At 38.3% G+C, this 15,828-nt stretch overlaps 5 protein-coding genes across 5 annotated transcripts; 2 read left to right on the top strand and 3 right to left on the bottom strand.

Annotated features, from left to right (window-relative positions):
- Positions 1-23: 23 nt before the first annotated feature.
- LOC106377327 (exocyst complex component EXO70A1-like) lies at positions 24-2,431 on the bottom strand. The gene has a single exon (XM_013817533.3). The coding sequence runs from the start codon at positions 2,073-2,075 to the stop codon at positions 174-176; it is 1,902 nt and encodes a 633-aa protein (XP_013672987.1). The 5' UTR covers positions 2,076-2,431; the 3' UTR covers positions 24-173.
- A 1,005-nt stretch (positions 2,432-3,436) lies between these two features.
- Positions 3,437-6,356, top strand: LOC106377325 (oligouridylate-binding protein 1A). The gene is made up of 11 exons (XM_022698386.2): positions 3,437-3,745; positions 4,025-4,086; positions 4,164-4,266; positions 4,357-4,433; positions 4,519-4,580; positions 4,686-4,773; positions 4,859-4,934; positions 5,007-5,037; positions 5,218-5,426; positions 5,527-5,703; positions 5,781-6,356. The coding sequence occupies exons 1-11, from the start codon at positions 3,626-3,628 to the stop codon at positions 6,033-6,035; spliced, it is 1,260 nt and encodes a 419-aa protein (XP_022554107.1). The 5' UTR covers positions 3,437-3,625; the 3' UTR covers positions 6,036-6,356.
- A 349-nt stretch (positions 6,357-6,705) lies between these two features.
- LOC106377324 (trihelix transcription factor ASIL1) lies at positions 6,706-8,031 on the bottom strand. The gene has a single exon (XM_013817530.3). It carries the CDS (start codon positions 7,829-7,831, stop codon positions 6,926-6,928), a length of 906 nt encoding a protein of 301 aa, XP_013672984.1. The 5' UTR covers positions 7,832-8,031; the 3' UTR covers positions 6,706-6,925.
- A 974-nt stretch (positions 8,032-9,005) lies between these two features.
- Positions 9,006-10,060, top strand: LOC106377322 (17.4 kDa class III heat shock protein). The gene is made up of 2 exons (XM_013817529.3): positions 9,006-9,408; positions 9,645-10,060. The coding sequence occupies exons 1-2, from the start codon at positions 9,142-9,144 to the stop codon at positions 9,909-9,911; spliced, it is 534 nt and encodes a 177-aa protein (XP_013672983.1). The 5' UTR covers positions 9,006-9,141; the 3' UTR covers positions 9,912-10,060.
- A 1,836-nt stretch (positions 10,061-11,896) lies between these two features.
- LOC106377321 (inactive GDSL esterase/lipase-like protein 25) lies at positions 11,897-13,828 on the bottom strand. Its single transcript, XM_048751447.1, has 5 exons — positions 13,442-13,828; positions 13,252-13,367; positions 12,902-13,102; positions 12,571-12,823; positions 11,897-12,368 (listed from the first exon to the last, which is right to left on the bottom strand). The coding sequence occupies exons 1-5, from the start codon at positions 13,677-13,679 to the stop codon at positions 11,992-11,994; spliced, it is 1,185 nt and encodes a 394-aa protein (XP_048607404.1). The 5' UTR covers positions 13,680-13,828; the 3' UTR covers positions 11,897-11,991.
- Between the last annotated feature and the right edge of the window lie 2,000 nt (positions 13,829-15,828).

Here is a 15,828-nt window from a genome sequence, read left to right as displayed (position 1 = left end):
AGCACACACACGTGTCACAAATATACAACAAAAGCAAACATTTATCAACAAATGGAGTATTGAAATTTTGGTAACAAGCAAACAACACACTCAACAAATATGATTACAAAGTACAAGAGATTTGTCTGAACAACGTTACATGAAAGCGGAAAGAATGTGATACCGTCTTCACTTCACTGAGACCGTCTCAAATGTGGAGCCGTGGTATATCCTTCAAAGAAATCCAACACTGCGGTTTCAAGATTCTCAACAGAGTATTTCAAGTAGTTCTCTGGATGTCTTCCGCTCTCTATATGCCCCCTGAATCTTCCAAGAAACGATCTATAAGCCGGAATCAAATGCTCCGACAAAGATATCCTTAACTCTTCTCTAAGCTGAGCATCTGGAACAGACCACGTCGACTGAACCCTATGAACCTCTTCAAACATTGTATTAAAAGCTTTAAACCTCTCTCTCAAAGCACTTTTCGACACACCTGACGAAAAGCTCCCGCTCACATGCAACCCTTCATCTCTCAAGCTATTCAACACTCTGACCCACGTGGCTCTCTGATACTTAGTTGCCGCGTGTCTGAATATCCCCGTAAGCCTTCTCAAATAAAAGTCTCCTATAATCTCTCTCAACTCCGGCGAGCTTTTCACCTTCTGAACTATGTAATGCACATTGTTCATGATGAAGATATGCGACAAAGCCTCGTCTCTGTAGTGCAAAGACTTCCCTTCTAGATTGAATTGTAACATCACCATGGTCCATATACAATGCAAAGCTAATGGTGAACATCCTTCAAGCTGACTTATATCCATATCTGGCTTTACCGGATCATTTGTACACTTCAAACCCGCGCAGGGCTTCGACATAACGAGCTCGACAAGAGTCTGCTTATAGTCTGCAATCAAGTTCAGATAGTTCATCACATACCTCGTCAACGGATGTATAGTCCCCCCAGGGACGGGAACAACCGAAGGCTCGCGAAAAATCGCGTTCTCAAACTCCACAAGAGTCCCTCTCGCCGCTTCCGCTAATCTAGATTGAATCTCAGTTGCCTGAACAAGAATCGTCTCGGACGACTCCGAGTTAAAGATCTCTTCCATATCCGGCAACAAATCAGCCAACGCATCGTGTAAATCAAGAATCTTGAAAAGCTTCTCGGGCGATCTTCTGCTAATGCTGATAGCTTCAGGGAAAGTTAAAAGCTGCAGAGCAGAGGATTTCACTATCTCCATGAAGCAAGTCTCCTCCACCTCCCCGCCGTCGAATATCTGCTCGCAGAGACGCTTCTCGCTCGCGAAGACAACCCTAACGCAAGCCTTCGCCGCGCGTATCCATCTCCTGATCTTCACTTCGACGACGTCCCAGTCAAGGCGCTGGACGTCGCCGATCCCTAGCTTCACGATCCCCAGCTGCTTGAAGATCGTTTCCATGGCGGATTTGCGAACGTTGCCGTACACCTGGAGGCACTCGCGAGAGTATCCCGCGCCGATCATGCGCCGAACGATCGATCTCAGATCGGAAACGGCTTCCGAGGAGACGAGATCGATCTCTCGTATACTGCTTGTGGATTTGCAACTGCTTCTTCGGCTCGATAACCGGCTCGAACCGGGGTCTGAACCGGAATTTGATTCCGAACCGTCCGGTAGAACCAGATTCATTTCTTCCTGCTCCTCTCCCTCGCCGTCGTCAGGAGGGGCCGTTTCGGTGTCTTCGAGATCGGCGCGTGTGGCGAAAGAGGAAGCTGAGGAATCGAGGAGGAGAGAGTCGGGCTCGAAAGTGGAGGTCTGCGAGAGGAGGATGTTTCTGAGCTCGTCCTCGAGCCTGGCCATGGCGATTTGTATCGTTGACCTAGCTTTGACTTCGTGGCGGCTATCGAAGTCGGAGATGGAGACGGAGGAGACGAGGCGCTGGACTTCGTCGACTGCTTGCAAGTAGCGATCCACTTCCTCGCGATCGCTTTGGAAGATGAGATTCTCTTTCGCTTCCTCGGAGGTCGTTGAGTCCCACCGGAGTATTATCTTCTCCGCCGTCTCGAGCGTCGCGAAATCAGAACCGTCGCCGCCGCGAATATCCGGTGATTCCATAATCCAAAGAGCCAAGAGCTTCGCGATCTGAAGACGGTCGCCGCTCAGACGGTGATTGAATTCGACGGCGGTGCCGGCGATTAACACGGAGAAGCAGGAGTAAGAGACGGAACCGTCGGCGATTCAGTAAGTTTGATTTTGGAGAAGAAGGTGGTCACAAGCGGATCTAGCGGAGGAGATCAACGAGCGTACGGAGGTGGTTCAAGAAGACGAAAAGGGGAAAGCTGAGCCTGACCAGATGAGATGACCGTGGTCGCGAAGATGGAGAAGGTTCTAGGTTAGTAAACTCAGGGGTAAACATGTAAAATGAGTTAAACGATGCCGTATCCGATTCGTATTCTCGTCAAATGAATAAAAACGAACGGAAATGGACAAACGAATCAGGAGCATAATTGGAAAGTCATTAAAACGACATCGTAGGGAAATAGTCAACAGAATTTTCAACGGTCTGCTCGTGGGTTGTGTGTGTGATTTGTATTTGTTTATTGATTTTGTAGAATAACGTTAAAAGAACCCTGCCGACATTAAGGAAGGAACACTTGATGGTTGTGTAAGAAGATTAAAAGAAGATAAAACACTTTAAGTAATGATAAATTCTGTAAGATAGCTTTTTTTTTTGTCAGTTTTTTTTTAAGTTTTTGTGACGAAAATAATTTTTAATAAAGAAAATAACAAAAATAATTTTTTTTTATATGATTAACTAATCTAAACTTAGGTTTAGAATTAAAGAGTAAAGTTTTGGGGATAAAATTTCAAATTTTAAAAACTGAAAAATAAATATTAAAAATTTTAAAATAAAAAGAACTATACTGGTCATTTTTTTTCTTGAATGCTATTTTTTGACAAAAACTAAATAAATAAGTAAATAAGTAATCACCAATACAATTTAATCATTATGAAAAGAAAAAAAAAATTCAGTCATAACCAAAAGTAAAAAAACTAAATAAAGTACAGACTGGTGTGATACTTGTCAAGTTTTTTTACATATAAAATTTTTAGTTCAAAATTGGTCTGAGATAAACTTTTTAACGAGTAACGATCTTGTTATTAAAACAAAATTATACATGAATTTAAATCGACTGTGCTTGTCTAATGCAAAATTTAGCAAGTTTGGAAGTTGGGCTGGACCGTCACTACTATTAGTTATTGGTCTGTCACGGAAACCAATATTTACTGCGCTGTGACATCAGTTAATTGTGTCTCTGTGCAACTATATTGCACTTGTGTACACACTCTGGGCCTTGGGCTGGGCTGGAAAGAAACATTAAGCTTAGAGTGATTGGTCAGTGACGGAATCGAACAGTAACAGCTTCGTGAGACTAGTATATACTCTCTCTGTCTCAGAGAAATCGTCCTTCTTCTATATATGGTCACTAGTTTCGTACGGCCCTTTCACAGAGCGTGCAATTTTGTTTTTCTCTTTCCTCTCTTATTTTTCCTTTTTTCTTTTCTTTTTTTCCATTTCTTTTAGTTGATTTCGACCCTGAGCTAAGGGGAAAGAGAGGTCTTTTCTCGGGAAACAAAACAGATAAACTGTGAGGAGAGAAAGGATGCAGAACCAGAGGCTGAAACAGCAACAACAACAAGCAATGATGCAGCAAGCGATGATGCAACAGCAGCATCACTCTCTCTATCATCCTAGTCTTATGGCTCCTCCTCCTCCTCCTCAGGTTTGTGAATCGGTTTTGATTCTAAATTAGGGTTTGTTCTGAAAATTCCGAATCAATGGGTATCACTGAGTTACTTTCTCTAACATAAAAAGTTTCGAGCTTTCTATTGTGGGTTAGGGTTTCGTGTTAGTGATTCTTAATTTCTTTGTGTATTTTCAATTTAATTCTTCTGGGTCTTAAATTAATTTGGTAATGTGGACTTTCGCATAGAAAAGTAGTGATTTTGCAATTACCGTAGACAGTATTGGTTTATGCTTTCTGCATTTTTTTCTTCTTCAGATGGAGCCTCTGCCAAGTGGAAACCTTCCTCCTGGTTTTGATCCCAGCACTTGTCGTAGTGTGTGAGTATTGTTTGAACAAAACATTTTTAGTTTCAAAGATGGTTTTGTAAAAGGCTGAGTTTTGGTGGGGTGTGCAGGTATGCTGGCAACATCCATACGCAGGTCACTGAGGTTCTTCTTCAAGAGATTTTTGCTAGCACCGGCCCTGTTGAAAGCTGTAAGCTCATCAGAAAGGATAAGGTTGGAGGAGTCACTCTTCTTTCTATTTTCTCTAAAACTTACTATCTCGAGCTAACTTCTAAATGTTGTTTTTTTTTCACGCTTTGTCAGTCATCATATGGATTTGTTCACTACTTTGATCGGAGATCTGCTGGTTTGGCTATCATGTCTCTTAACGGAAGGCATCTGTAAGCATCTGGCTTGATACTTTATGTTTCCTCTTGTTTAAATTCTGTTCATACGTTCTTACATTGTATTTCTGTATTTTAACAGGTTTGGACAGCCTATCAAAGTTAATTGGGCGTATGCCACTGGTCAAAGGGAAGACACATCAAGTAAGTTCTTATTAGGACAGAGTGATTACACAAAGATTCGCATTTTGTTTGCTTGTTTTGTGAGAGAGGCTTGTTGCTGAATGAGTTTGTTTCCATGGAATGCAGGTCATTTCAACATTTTTGTTGGAGATCTCAGTCCAGAGGTTACTGATGCAGCACTGTTTGAGAGCTTTTCTGCCTTCAACACTTGCTCGTAAGTTCCGGTGCTTATATCAGCTGCTGTTACTGATTGATTTAAGCTTGTTTGTTTGGAACTAAGATCTGTTATTCGTATGTAGGGATGCAAGAGTGATGTGGGATCAGAAAACTGGACGCTCAAGAGGCTTTGGGTTTGTTTCTTTCCGCAATCAGCAGGTTTTGTGACCGTTTGTTTTATCTCCGTTCATGATTTTATATTGATTTTTAATTGTTACATGTAATCTGCAGGATGCTCAAACTGCCATAAATGAGATGAATGGTAACAGCTTTTGGGTTTAGAGCTTTAAATGTTCACTTTTGTAAGGATGCATTTAAGTGTAATGATAGCATGGCTAGAGAAGCTTAGCTTTTGTGGTGTTCTGTGTCTAGAATTAAGTTCTTTTTATCTTAATATAGTTTTGTCAGCATTGTAATCTATGTTTCTGTTACCTCATTTCAGGTAAATGGATAAGTAGCAGACAAATCAGATGCAACTGGGCGACAAAAGGTGCTACTTTTGGCGAGGAAAAACATAGCTCTGATGGAAAAAGTGTCGTTGAACTTACAAACGGCTCAGAGGACGGTAGAGAGATCTCAATCTCAAACGAAGAAGCTCCTGAAAACAATCCTCAGTATACCACTGTCTATGTAGGAAACCTCGCTCCAGAAGTAAGTTCTCAAACCCTTTCGGAGTTTCTCTATATCAGACACAGAGAGACAGCTCTTGGCGGTCTTTTTGGCATGTCGTGACAGTTGATCAATGTTGCAGGTAACTCAGCTTGATCTACACCGCATGTTCCATACACTTGGCGCTGGAGTCATTGAAGAGGTTCGTGTCCAGCGAGACAAGGGCTTTGGTTTTGTGAGATATAACACTCACGACGAGGCTGCTCTTGCTATTCAAATGGGCAACTCTCAGCCTTTCCTCTTTAGCAGACCCATAAAGGTACTAACTTCAGTTATGATTTACTTAGAACTGACCTTACTTGGGTCCTAAACCCAACTCTGTGATAAAATTTGCAGTGCTCATGGGGAAACAAACCAACTCCAACAGGAACACCCTCAAACCCACTTCCCCCACCAGCGCCGGTGCCAGTCCCTGGTCTGTCCCCAATGGACCTCTTAGCCTATGAGAGGCAACTGGCTCTAGCCAAGATGCATCCTCAGGCTCAGCATTCTCTAAGGCATGTAAATGCAGCTGGAGCAAATGCAGCTATGTACGATGGTGGTTTTCAGAATGTAGCTGCGGCGCATCAGCAGCTCATGTACTATCAGTAATAAACTCACTCTGGTCTCTTGTTGGATCTGAGATGCTTTTTTCTTCTATTTTTTCTACTTAATTTCATCACTTTCTTGCTTTTTTTCTAGACCTTGTTCAGAGTCTTATGTATGTGTCTCCTCTTATTTGAAGTCGTTGATTCTATATGTATGCTTAGTTTGTAACCTATGTGTGTACGTGGATTGCAAGCCAAGCAATAAAATGACATGTAATAAAAAGGATGTTTGTTTGGGTTCCAAATGTGCTGGGGTCTAGACATGTTGTCTGAGAGAGTAGTGTGGTTCTGTAATAGTAAATAAATTGAATTTTTAATTCCGTTACTCTTATCATGCAGCAAAGTAAATAATTAAGGTCCTTGCAAAGCTTGTGATTCATGTCTGACAGAGAGATAATCCCATTATACTAAAATAATCTTCCTTTAAAAACTCATTTATTGCCTCGTATCTTCCTTTTCTTCTGTGAGGGAAAGAGAGGTAAGGGACAGAGAAAAGCAATATGAGGTTAATTATTAGATTTAGTTAAATTAAGGAGATTTTAATTATGGATAAAGATGCTGACTAATCAACAGTTTCTTCCAAAGGTTTCTTTAATCTCTCTGACTGTTAAGACATGACCCATGTGGGAATATCCTACTGTCTTAACTTATAATCACAAGCTGGAGATTTCAGGTTTATACTAAGAAAAGTTTGATTCTTTAATTTGCCCATTTTTAAGACAAGATAACATAACAACAACATGATAGATGATGATCACAGTTCTCTAAACCCATAATAAGCTTCTACATTTACATAACCCACAAGGCACAACAACAACAATAACGTTAAATCCTAATCCAGCAATCTAGAGACGTCTTTTAAATCATATCAATATCATAATTTGTTTCAAGCTGTCAGCTACTTACATCGCCATTATTCTTGACATTGCGATCATCATTGATCCTTGGCTTGCTCCTCTCTTCCTCTTGATTCTTCTGTGTTATCTCCATCTGAGTTCTCAAAAACTGCATCCTCTGCAACTCCATCTCTTTAACAAACTTCATCCTCTCCTTCTCCAACTCCAACATCAGCTTAATCTTCCCAGTCTCCGCCTTCTCATACGCCTCAGTAAACCCAAGAATCGCCTTCGCCACTTCTCCAACTCCTGACTCACCCATCTTCAACCGCTTCGGCAACGGTTGTAACGGAGGGAGACTCTCAGCTGAGTGCTCAGGATCAGACTCAGACTCGGTCTCGGAAGCACTCCGTTTCCTAAAATGCCACCGCATTGGACCCGAGCTACGTGCTCCCACCACCTGAGCCTTCCCACCACCACCGATCAAAGACTCGAGCTTTTTGAAGAAGGCCCATTTGCTCGGCCCATCACCAGAAGCGATCTTGGCCTTCTCTTGCTTATACTTCTTTTTCACAGTATCGATCCTGTTCTTACACTGAACATCCGTTTTGGTGTACTTGCACTGACCGCTCCCGTTCACGACCTCAGCTACTTCGTGCCACTGTTGCTGCTTCAGAGTTCCTTTCCCCGGCTCGGCGAACCGTTCCCCCCACGCGTCGATTAGAACTCTCGTCGCTTCCTCGCTCCAACAGTCGTCTCTTCCTCCTCCTCCTCCGCCGCCGCTTCGTCCGTTTTTGTTCACGGTGACGGAGGGAGTGTGGACGACTAAAGCCAACGCGTTTCTAGACGGAGACGGTGGGGAGGGAGGCGGTTTCGTCGCTGAAGCCACCGTGACGTTGCTTGTGGGTAAAACTGGGGGAGAGGAAGGAGCTGGAGATGGCTGAGTCTCGTCTTCTTCCTCCATAACTTAGATCGGAGAAGGTGAAAGATGTGAAATTGGAATATTTTGTAGATCTGAGATTTTCTCACCGGCGAAGAGATAAGGTCACCGGATGATTATTCTCCGTTATTGACCCGATTGGTTTTTTTGTTAATTGACGAAAAGGCCCATTATTCTTTCCTTTAATAACAAAAAGAAAACAAATAATTGAGACGTGAATATTCGCATGATCAGCAGTGGTAAGTTAACTTTTATGTGATGTCTTTAACCCATTGAACCGGACTGCCTCAATTATTGAACCGGATTTGACCATAAACGATCATATAGCTAGGTTGGATCTAATAATTTGTATTTTTTTTATAATCAGCATTTCGTTTTCTATCTATCCAAAATATTGATATTACTTTTTGTCAATAAATTAGTAAAAATACATAAACATTTTAAGCCAAAAAATACATAAACATAATTAAAATAAAAATCCATTCATGTAATCAGTATAGCTAAATATAGTCATCTAATTAGCAATGCACATGTTATCGAGACGAAACAATAAAGACATATATCAGTAAAAGTCTTTAAATTAAGATTTTGAAGTGATTTTAACTTTTGGTTTTGCAGCTATAACATTAGTAGTAGATAATACAAATGAAACCAGTTTCTTATTTTTTTTTAATTCTATTCATCGTTATTATAAATGTTTTCTTAATTTTATTTTAAAAACGAAGCAAAAACAAAGAAGGAAAATGCACTTAACTAAATTAAGTGGTTTTCTTCAAGATAACTAAGTAAAACACAATAAGATTTTTTCGGTCTAAACGGAGAAATTCGTTTAAAATTTAGATCTTTCAAAATGAAAAAAACATAACTTTCATTTAAGCAATTTTAATCTCTAACTTTTCAATGTTATCCATTTAAAACTTTATTTATTTTTTGAATAAACCATTTCATATATATACTAAAAGTTAACCGTTAAAACGGCTTGATCAACTATTCTTTAGTGTTTATTTATATGATTCATACGTAAGTGATGATGTAGCTATTCTTTAGTTATTAGGTACGTTGTCCGAAGTCTCTCTCAAGACTCCACTAAAATAACAGTGAGGTGAAATTGACTAATTTGTATATATAAAAAGTAAAATGCTCGCCAAAAAATGAACAGATAGAAATTCGGATCCGATGGGCTATAGCCTCATAACCTTTACAGCCCAAGAAAACGGGACTGGTGAGGTTGAAGCATCTTATTGACACGCGTAACCACTCGCACATTCTAGATTTATCCATCTGGAACTTTCCAGCTTATTGGTTCATCTCTCTTTATAAGTTTGGAGCTAAGCATGGTCACTCTAATTCAAAACGAAGCAGAAGCCAACAATCACAAGAAGATTCAAGCCGAAGTCCGAGAAATGAGTGCTGTCGCGATCAACCACTTGTTCGGTTTGCCGGAGACCATCGAGAAGCTGATCTTCCCGACTTCCCGCTCCGGTGAAGGTAACGAGAATCGAGGAGGAAGCAACAACAACATCCCAATTGACATTCTTGAATCTCCCAAAGAGTACATCTTCTACGTCGACATCCCCGGAATCTCCAAATCCGACATCCAGGTATTGTAAAACAGAGTACGGTTTAATATGCTGAACCGACCGGTTTAATATTCTGTTATTGGTTTATTAGTTTGTTACAAAAAAAAAAAGTATAAGAAGAGTGATCATTGTAACAGTTTATTTAAATCAAAAATTGAGAGAGTGAGTATCTTCTCTAATATTGTATTATAACCGATAGACATGTGTAATCTATATGAACGGAAGCTAATTGGTTTTCGTGTGATTTTTTTGAATAGGTGACTGTAGAGGAAGAGAGGACGCTGGTGATGAAGAGTAACGGGAAGAGGAAGAGAGAGGATCATGACGAGAGCGAAGAAGGATGCAAGTACATAAGGCTCGAGAGGAGACTTCCTCAGAATCTCGTGAAGAAGTTTCGGTTGCCTGAAGACGCTGACGTGGAGGCTGTGGCGGCTAAGTATCAAGATGGAGTTTTGACAGTCACCGTTGGGAAAGTGCCGCCGCAGCCACCGAAGTCTAAGACGGTTCAAATCGCGGTTTCTTGAACCGGTTTGTGTTACGTGTTTTGTAGACCGGTTTGTTTACGTGTTTTGTAAGCTTGTAAAGCTGTTTCTTGTTCGGTCTGTAAAACCCCAATGTTTCAGATTGAAACGGAAGATCAAATAAAGAACTTGAGCGCCGTAATCAACTAAAATAGACCCATAATTGGGCTTTCCTAGCTTCGAAGCTGATTGATTTATTGTCATGAAGACCAAATCTCAGTTTCTTGTCTAGTTTGTTATTACAGTAGCTCCTGGCTTTGATCACATGATGCAACACAAATCTTAGATCAGGAAGGATGCAGTTTTACCAACTTGACAGAGTCACTGATTACTGCTTCATTTTTCTTTTTTTTTGAATGAATTTTAAATTTCATTCATCAAATTTTTTTATTACAACTGGTGTGAACCTCGGTTGTTTTACCATAATCTCAAAATTCTAAAGAAACCATTTCCACAACATCTAGACTCTTGTTTGAAACAAATATCGGAGAAAACCAGCGTAGCTGGTCCAGATGGTCTTGAGGGGAAATAAAAAACCCCAATACGGAACACGCGGGTTCGATACGCTGGCCAGGCAATTGGTGTATCTAATTCCTCATAGTACCAAATGGTCCGCTTCGCGCCGAGGGGTTGGCCCCTGGAGGTGGAAGTCCCTCCAGGTTAAACAAAATAAAAAAATAAAAAATAAAAAATCTGAGAATATAGCATTTTCTGCCACATTTTACACTCACAAAGTGATTTGAGGAATATCACTACTCCATTCATATTTCAAAACAATGGACACAAACTATTAAAAGCAAATGCTTATCTTCTATTCCTTACATGCAACATAGTTTAATCATCCTAGGAACTGGATATAGACCGAAGTCTTACAGTGATTTGGATAGATTTAGTTTGACTTAGTTGTCTCTTTGAACATATTTTTTGGGATCTCCAGTCAGTTAGGTAGAGTTATTGTCAAACCTTATCTTAATTCACAGACTACCCATTCATTTTGATGATATAACAATATGATCTCATGACACCCATTTAATATAAGGATCCTAGATTGTCATCATAGTGAACATAATCTCTTGAGATTAGTCGAGTTCAATTGTCTAATAATTTTTGTCATTTTGTTTTGAAGATACAGTTAACCATTATACACAAAACCCAGTGTATAACACTAGTTTTATAAAAAAAAAATATTGTGATAACTATAACTAAGTTCATTTGGCCTCTTGCCAACGATTTTATATGGTAAACAAAGCTTCCTCCACATTTTTTGAGATAACTAAAAAACATGCATAATTACATTTAACATCTCTTAAGAGTTTACAAAGTTAATCTACAACTCCTTTAGATTTAAATGAATAAAAAAACAATTTCGAAAATTATTACAATTTTCTTTAAAATGTGTTTCATTCTTAGAAATTAACATTTTTGATACAACTATTTTCATAGTTCTCTCAAGTTGATTAATAAATCAAACTTGTATGTTTTGGATTTTTCCAAAAAACATATTTTACGTTTTGTAGAGCAAATATACATATCATTACAATATATTATTTGTGCCATCAAAACCACCATTTTATATGGTTATTCTCAACCATATTGACTTTAGAAACTACAATATACATGTCAGTTTCAGTCGCATTGGTCTGAGAATTCTCGTTGTTTTTGCATAGTCAATTTTTATACAACTTGCATATAAACATCTATGAAATATAAATGTTTTGATCAATATCAACAAACCTTGCTTTAATTTTTTGAATACAATGCTTAATCACTGTCTTTTATATTTTGTTGATAACTGCAAGCCGCAAATTGTGATGATCCACCTATCTCCTATCCTTGCCGGTATTTCTTAGAATCCGCTCAACAGGCAATGCGCCTTTTCAGGCAACAAATACCTTCTAAATAGCTTGTATTCATGTCTAGAAGACTCATTACTGATACTTTTCTAGTAGCTCCATGAAACGCAACATTTTTTATCCACCTATCTCCTATCACTCAGAAGCTGATTATTTTATTGCAAAACAAAACAAAGATTGTTTGTTATTACAGTAGCTCCTGGATTTGATTACATATTGAAACACAAATCTTAGATCAGAAAGGAGACAGCTTTACCAACTTGATAAAGCCACTGATTCTCCATCTCCGACTCCATCATCTTGATATCATAAAGTGACTCTATTTTGTTCTGCTTCGGGCTCATGGCAGCCATAGCGTCTTGTATGTCAGCTAACATGACCGTAGTATTCAAAGGAAGGAAAAGAAGCTCCCTCAGATTGTTCGGTCCAACCACTACCGGATCTGCTCCCCACATCAAATGCCCGACCTGAAGGTTCCCTTCTTGCGTCAAATGCTTACCGTCAAAGAAGAGGTAGTCTTCAGGCTTAGCGCATACATTGTTAGTTGAACAACTAGTTCCATTGACAGACCCAGTTCCACAACAAGCAGCCATTCCCGTCTCAAATGCTGCAACATAAATGGTAAATGTCACCAAATGGTTTGTATTATGATATGACGGGATCACCAGAGCCGGCCATTCTATAGAAAATTTGGTAATTTTTTTAAATAATTTGGAGGTTATATTTATTAAATTTTGGGAATTATATATCAATGTTTCACTTGAATATGCTCGTGGTCGCCCATGAGAATCACATTGTAAAAGACTTACTGTAAGTCTTAGACTTGATAACTCTGTGTTTGATGGAGCTGAAGAAGTCGTAAAACGAGTACTGGAAGCCACTGAGTTGTCTTGAAAGCTCAACCAAGAGCTGCAGCAGCTTCTTGTTATGCAAAGCTGCCATTTCCGATGGCAACGTCACGCACTCCTGAACGTTTCCGTTTGCTTGCTTCACGGCCGGTAAGCAACCCAACGGTGCCAAGTTATGTAACGCGAACTTCCTACCTCCGGACCCGTAAATCACCTGAAAGATCCAGTAGAGATGAGAGAAACAACCCGCAAAATATTAAAGATTTGTAGCTTCTGTTATTTTCTGTTTTACCTTTAGTTCTGCTTCTATAGCGGTGATGACTCGGTCCACAAAAGCTTGTTTCTGATCATCGGAGGGGTTTGGATTGTTCTTGGCAAACTTCAAGTAATCATCAGAGCCGATGTAGAACAAGTAGACAGCTTCAGAACGTGCTTGAGCTGACCACTTGTTCTTGTTGTCCGAGAACTTGATCACTTGTTGTGAAAAAGTCAACTGTCGGAAAAAAGAAACAGAGATCTAGTCAAACCTAAACTCTTTCAAGCGTTGACCTAATCTGAGATCTAGAGTTCTTCACACTTAAAGCAGTCTCTATACTTGGATCACAAGTTATGTTGATTAACGATAAAGTAAAAAAAGCTGACCGTCTCCGCAGGGGAGCCGAGGACGGTGGCGTCGGCGATGGCGAAGTTAGCGCCGTGAGAGAAGTCCGCCGTGCCATTGAGTATCGGAGGGATGTGAGGAATACCCATGAAACCAGCTGCTTAGAACAAACGACAAGATCAGATTAAACTTTAGCCATAGATTTCAAGTTTGATGAAGAATATTAGTTACCGAGGTAGTCTGGAACGATACGACCGTCGGACCACCGTCCCGTAGGTTCTCCGACAGTCATTCCATAAGGAGGGAAGCTGGCGTCGACACGGTTCGAAGAGACGAACTGTTTGTTGCCGGCGTCGTAAAGACCATCGCCGAAGACGAAGAGCGTCTGGGCCAAGGAGACGGTGGGGAAGTGGAGAAGAAGAAGCGAGAAGAAGGAGAGAGAGAAGAGGTGAGGTTTGGGATTCGCCATTGAAAGAGGGTGAGAAGCTCTGAGAGAAACTGAAACTGACGTTGTTTTGTTTGATCTGAGTTTCTATGGACGGTGGTTGGTTAGTTAAAGCTACGATTAAGCCACGTGACCAACGTTTTCGTTTGTTTAGAAACTTATTCATATATTTTCTAGTATTTTTTTCATTTTTTCGATGGCATTATTAACCAAATATAAAAAGTAATTTTTTCAAAAGACTTTTAAAATATGTTTTTTTTCACCAAAAATGCACACAGATAAGAAAATGACCAAAGTATGTTTATTAAAATACAAAAGACATCTCCATCCTTATTTTATAGATATACAAATATAAATATTTATATAAATAAAATAATTCTTAATATTTTCAATAATAAGTTTTTGAATTTTTCTTCAAAAAAATCTTTCAAATTTTCTTATTTAAAATTTTATTTTGAAATCCAAAAATTCTTTTTAAAATAGTTTAAATTTTAAATATTAATTTATTAATTTATTTTTTTAAATACTAAACCCCACCCCCGAAACCCACCCTCCAAATCTAAATTCTTTTTCTATATTTGTTAACATTAAATGTATAAATGTTTATTTACTAAATATTTTAGGGCTTGTTGCAAAAATAACTTAAAAACTCAAAGTCAAACACAAAATTAACTCATGATTTTTTTAAAACTTTCATTTTTTTCTATTCGCCCTAAAAGTTTAGATTATTCATAAAAATGCCTTTACTTTTTTTTAATTTTTTTTTCAGAAATGAACATTTTACTGTACAATCCTCATATTCCTTAAGTATTTACAATATTACCATTGACATCAATACACTAACCACCATGAACAACCAATTTAAAACTCTTAATTCACCTAAAATAGATTTTCACTCTTCCTATCTCATTTCTTATGCACTAAAACAACATCTCTTTCACTTTCTCTCTTTATTCATCCAAAAAACCAAAGATTTTGATTTTAAACTTTTTAAGGTTCACAGAGCCATTCAACCTCAAGAATCCTGGTCATTAACAAGTGGGTCGTTTTCGTGTTGAACTTATATGTGCTTAGAAAAGCTAAGCAAGTTATCTCACTGGTTGAACGTATGAAATAATTTTTTATTTTAGATCTATACGCCATAAGACTTCCGTAGAAAACTTATACGAAAGTCTTCTGGTCAATGCAGATGTTAATTTTGCAATTGAATTTGTGTATGTCTTATAGAGAAGATTTTTCTGGAAGTCTTCCAACTTTCTTTGTTAACAAAAAAATCTCAAAAATACCAGAAAAAATTTATGCGTAAATCTTCTCGGATAAGCATGTTAGTTTTGAAATTGAACAAACTTTATCAGAAATTTGACTCTTTCTAGAAGACTTATATGAAAGTTTTCCACCATAAGACTTCCATAGAAGTCTTTTCTCAACTGTCGGTGGAAATTTTCTCGATCAGTGTAAGTCGTCTCAGATTACTTTTGCAATTGAAAAATAAAATTTAAATATTTAATTTTATTTTGAAGACTTCCACGGAAGTCTTCCAGAGTTTTATTCTGAGATTCTGGTCAAACTTTGGTTATCACAGGAGAGTTTTGTATACGTCTCGTAGAAAAAGTCAAATTCCTCACTTAGTTAAGTCATTTGCAAAACTAACTTGTTTATCCTACAAGACTTACTGGAAAGTCTTCTCTGGTATTTTTGAGATTTTTTTCAAAAATAAAAGTAAGTCAATATTTACAAAGGAAGACTTCCAAAGAAGTATGCTATAAAGTAGACTTCCCTTGAAGTCTTCCTTTGTAAATTTTCAATTGCAAAAATGACCTAAATTGAAAAATTCTACATCAATGTTTAATAAACTTTTATTTTCTCTTAAACTATAAAGATTTTTTTTTACATTTTCATGTTAATTCGTGTATATTAGTCAATATTGGGGCTCCTAACTTAAATTCATAACTTAATTGGTTTTAAATACGGGGTTACCAACATTCATGTTTATTAATGTTTCTAGCTAATTCGAGAAGACTTATGTGGAAGTCTTCTACGTTAGTTTTTGTAAACTTGTTAAGTAATTTTAAGATACGGTTTTTAACTTTCAAAAGTGCTAAGTAACTTCAAGAATATCAAGTCATATGGTTTAATGTGTCTTCTTTGATCATAAGATGTACTTTTTAATTTT

Source organism: Brassica napus, chromosome C3 (genome assembly GCF_020379485.1).
Source record: "Brassica napus cultivar Da-Ae chromosome C3, Da-Ae, whole genome shotgun sequence".
In the NCBI taxonomy this organism is placed as follows: domain Eukaryota; kingdom Viridiplantae; phylum Streptophyta; class Magnoliopsida; order Brassicales; family Brassicaceae; genus Brassica; species Brassica napus.
This window is presented reverse-complemented; position numbering and strand designations above follow the sequence as displayed.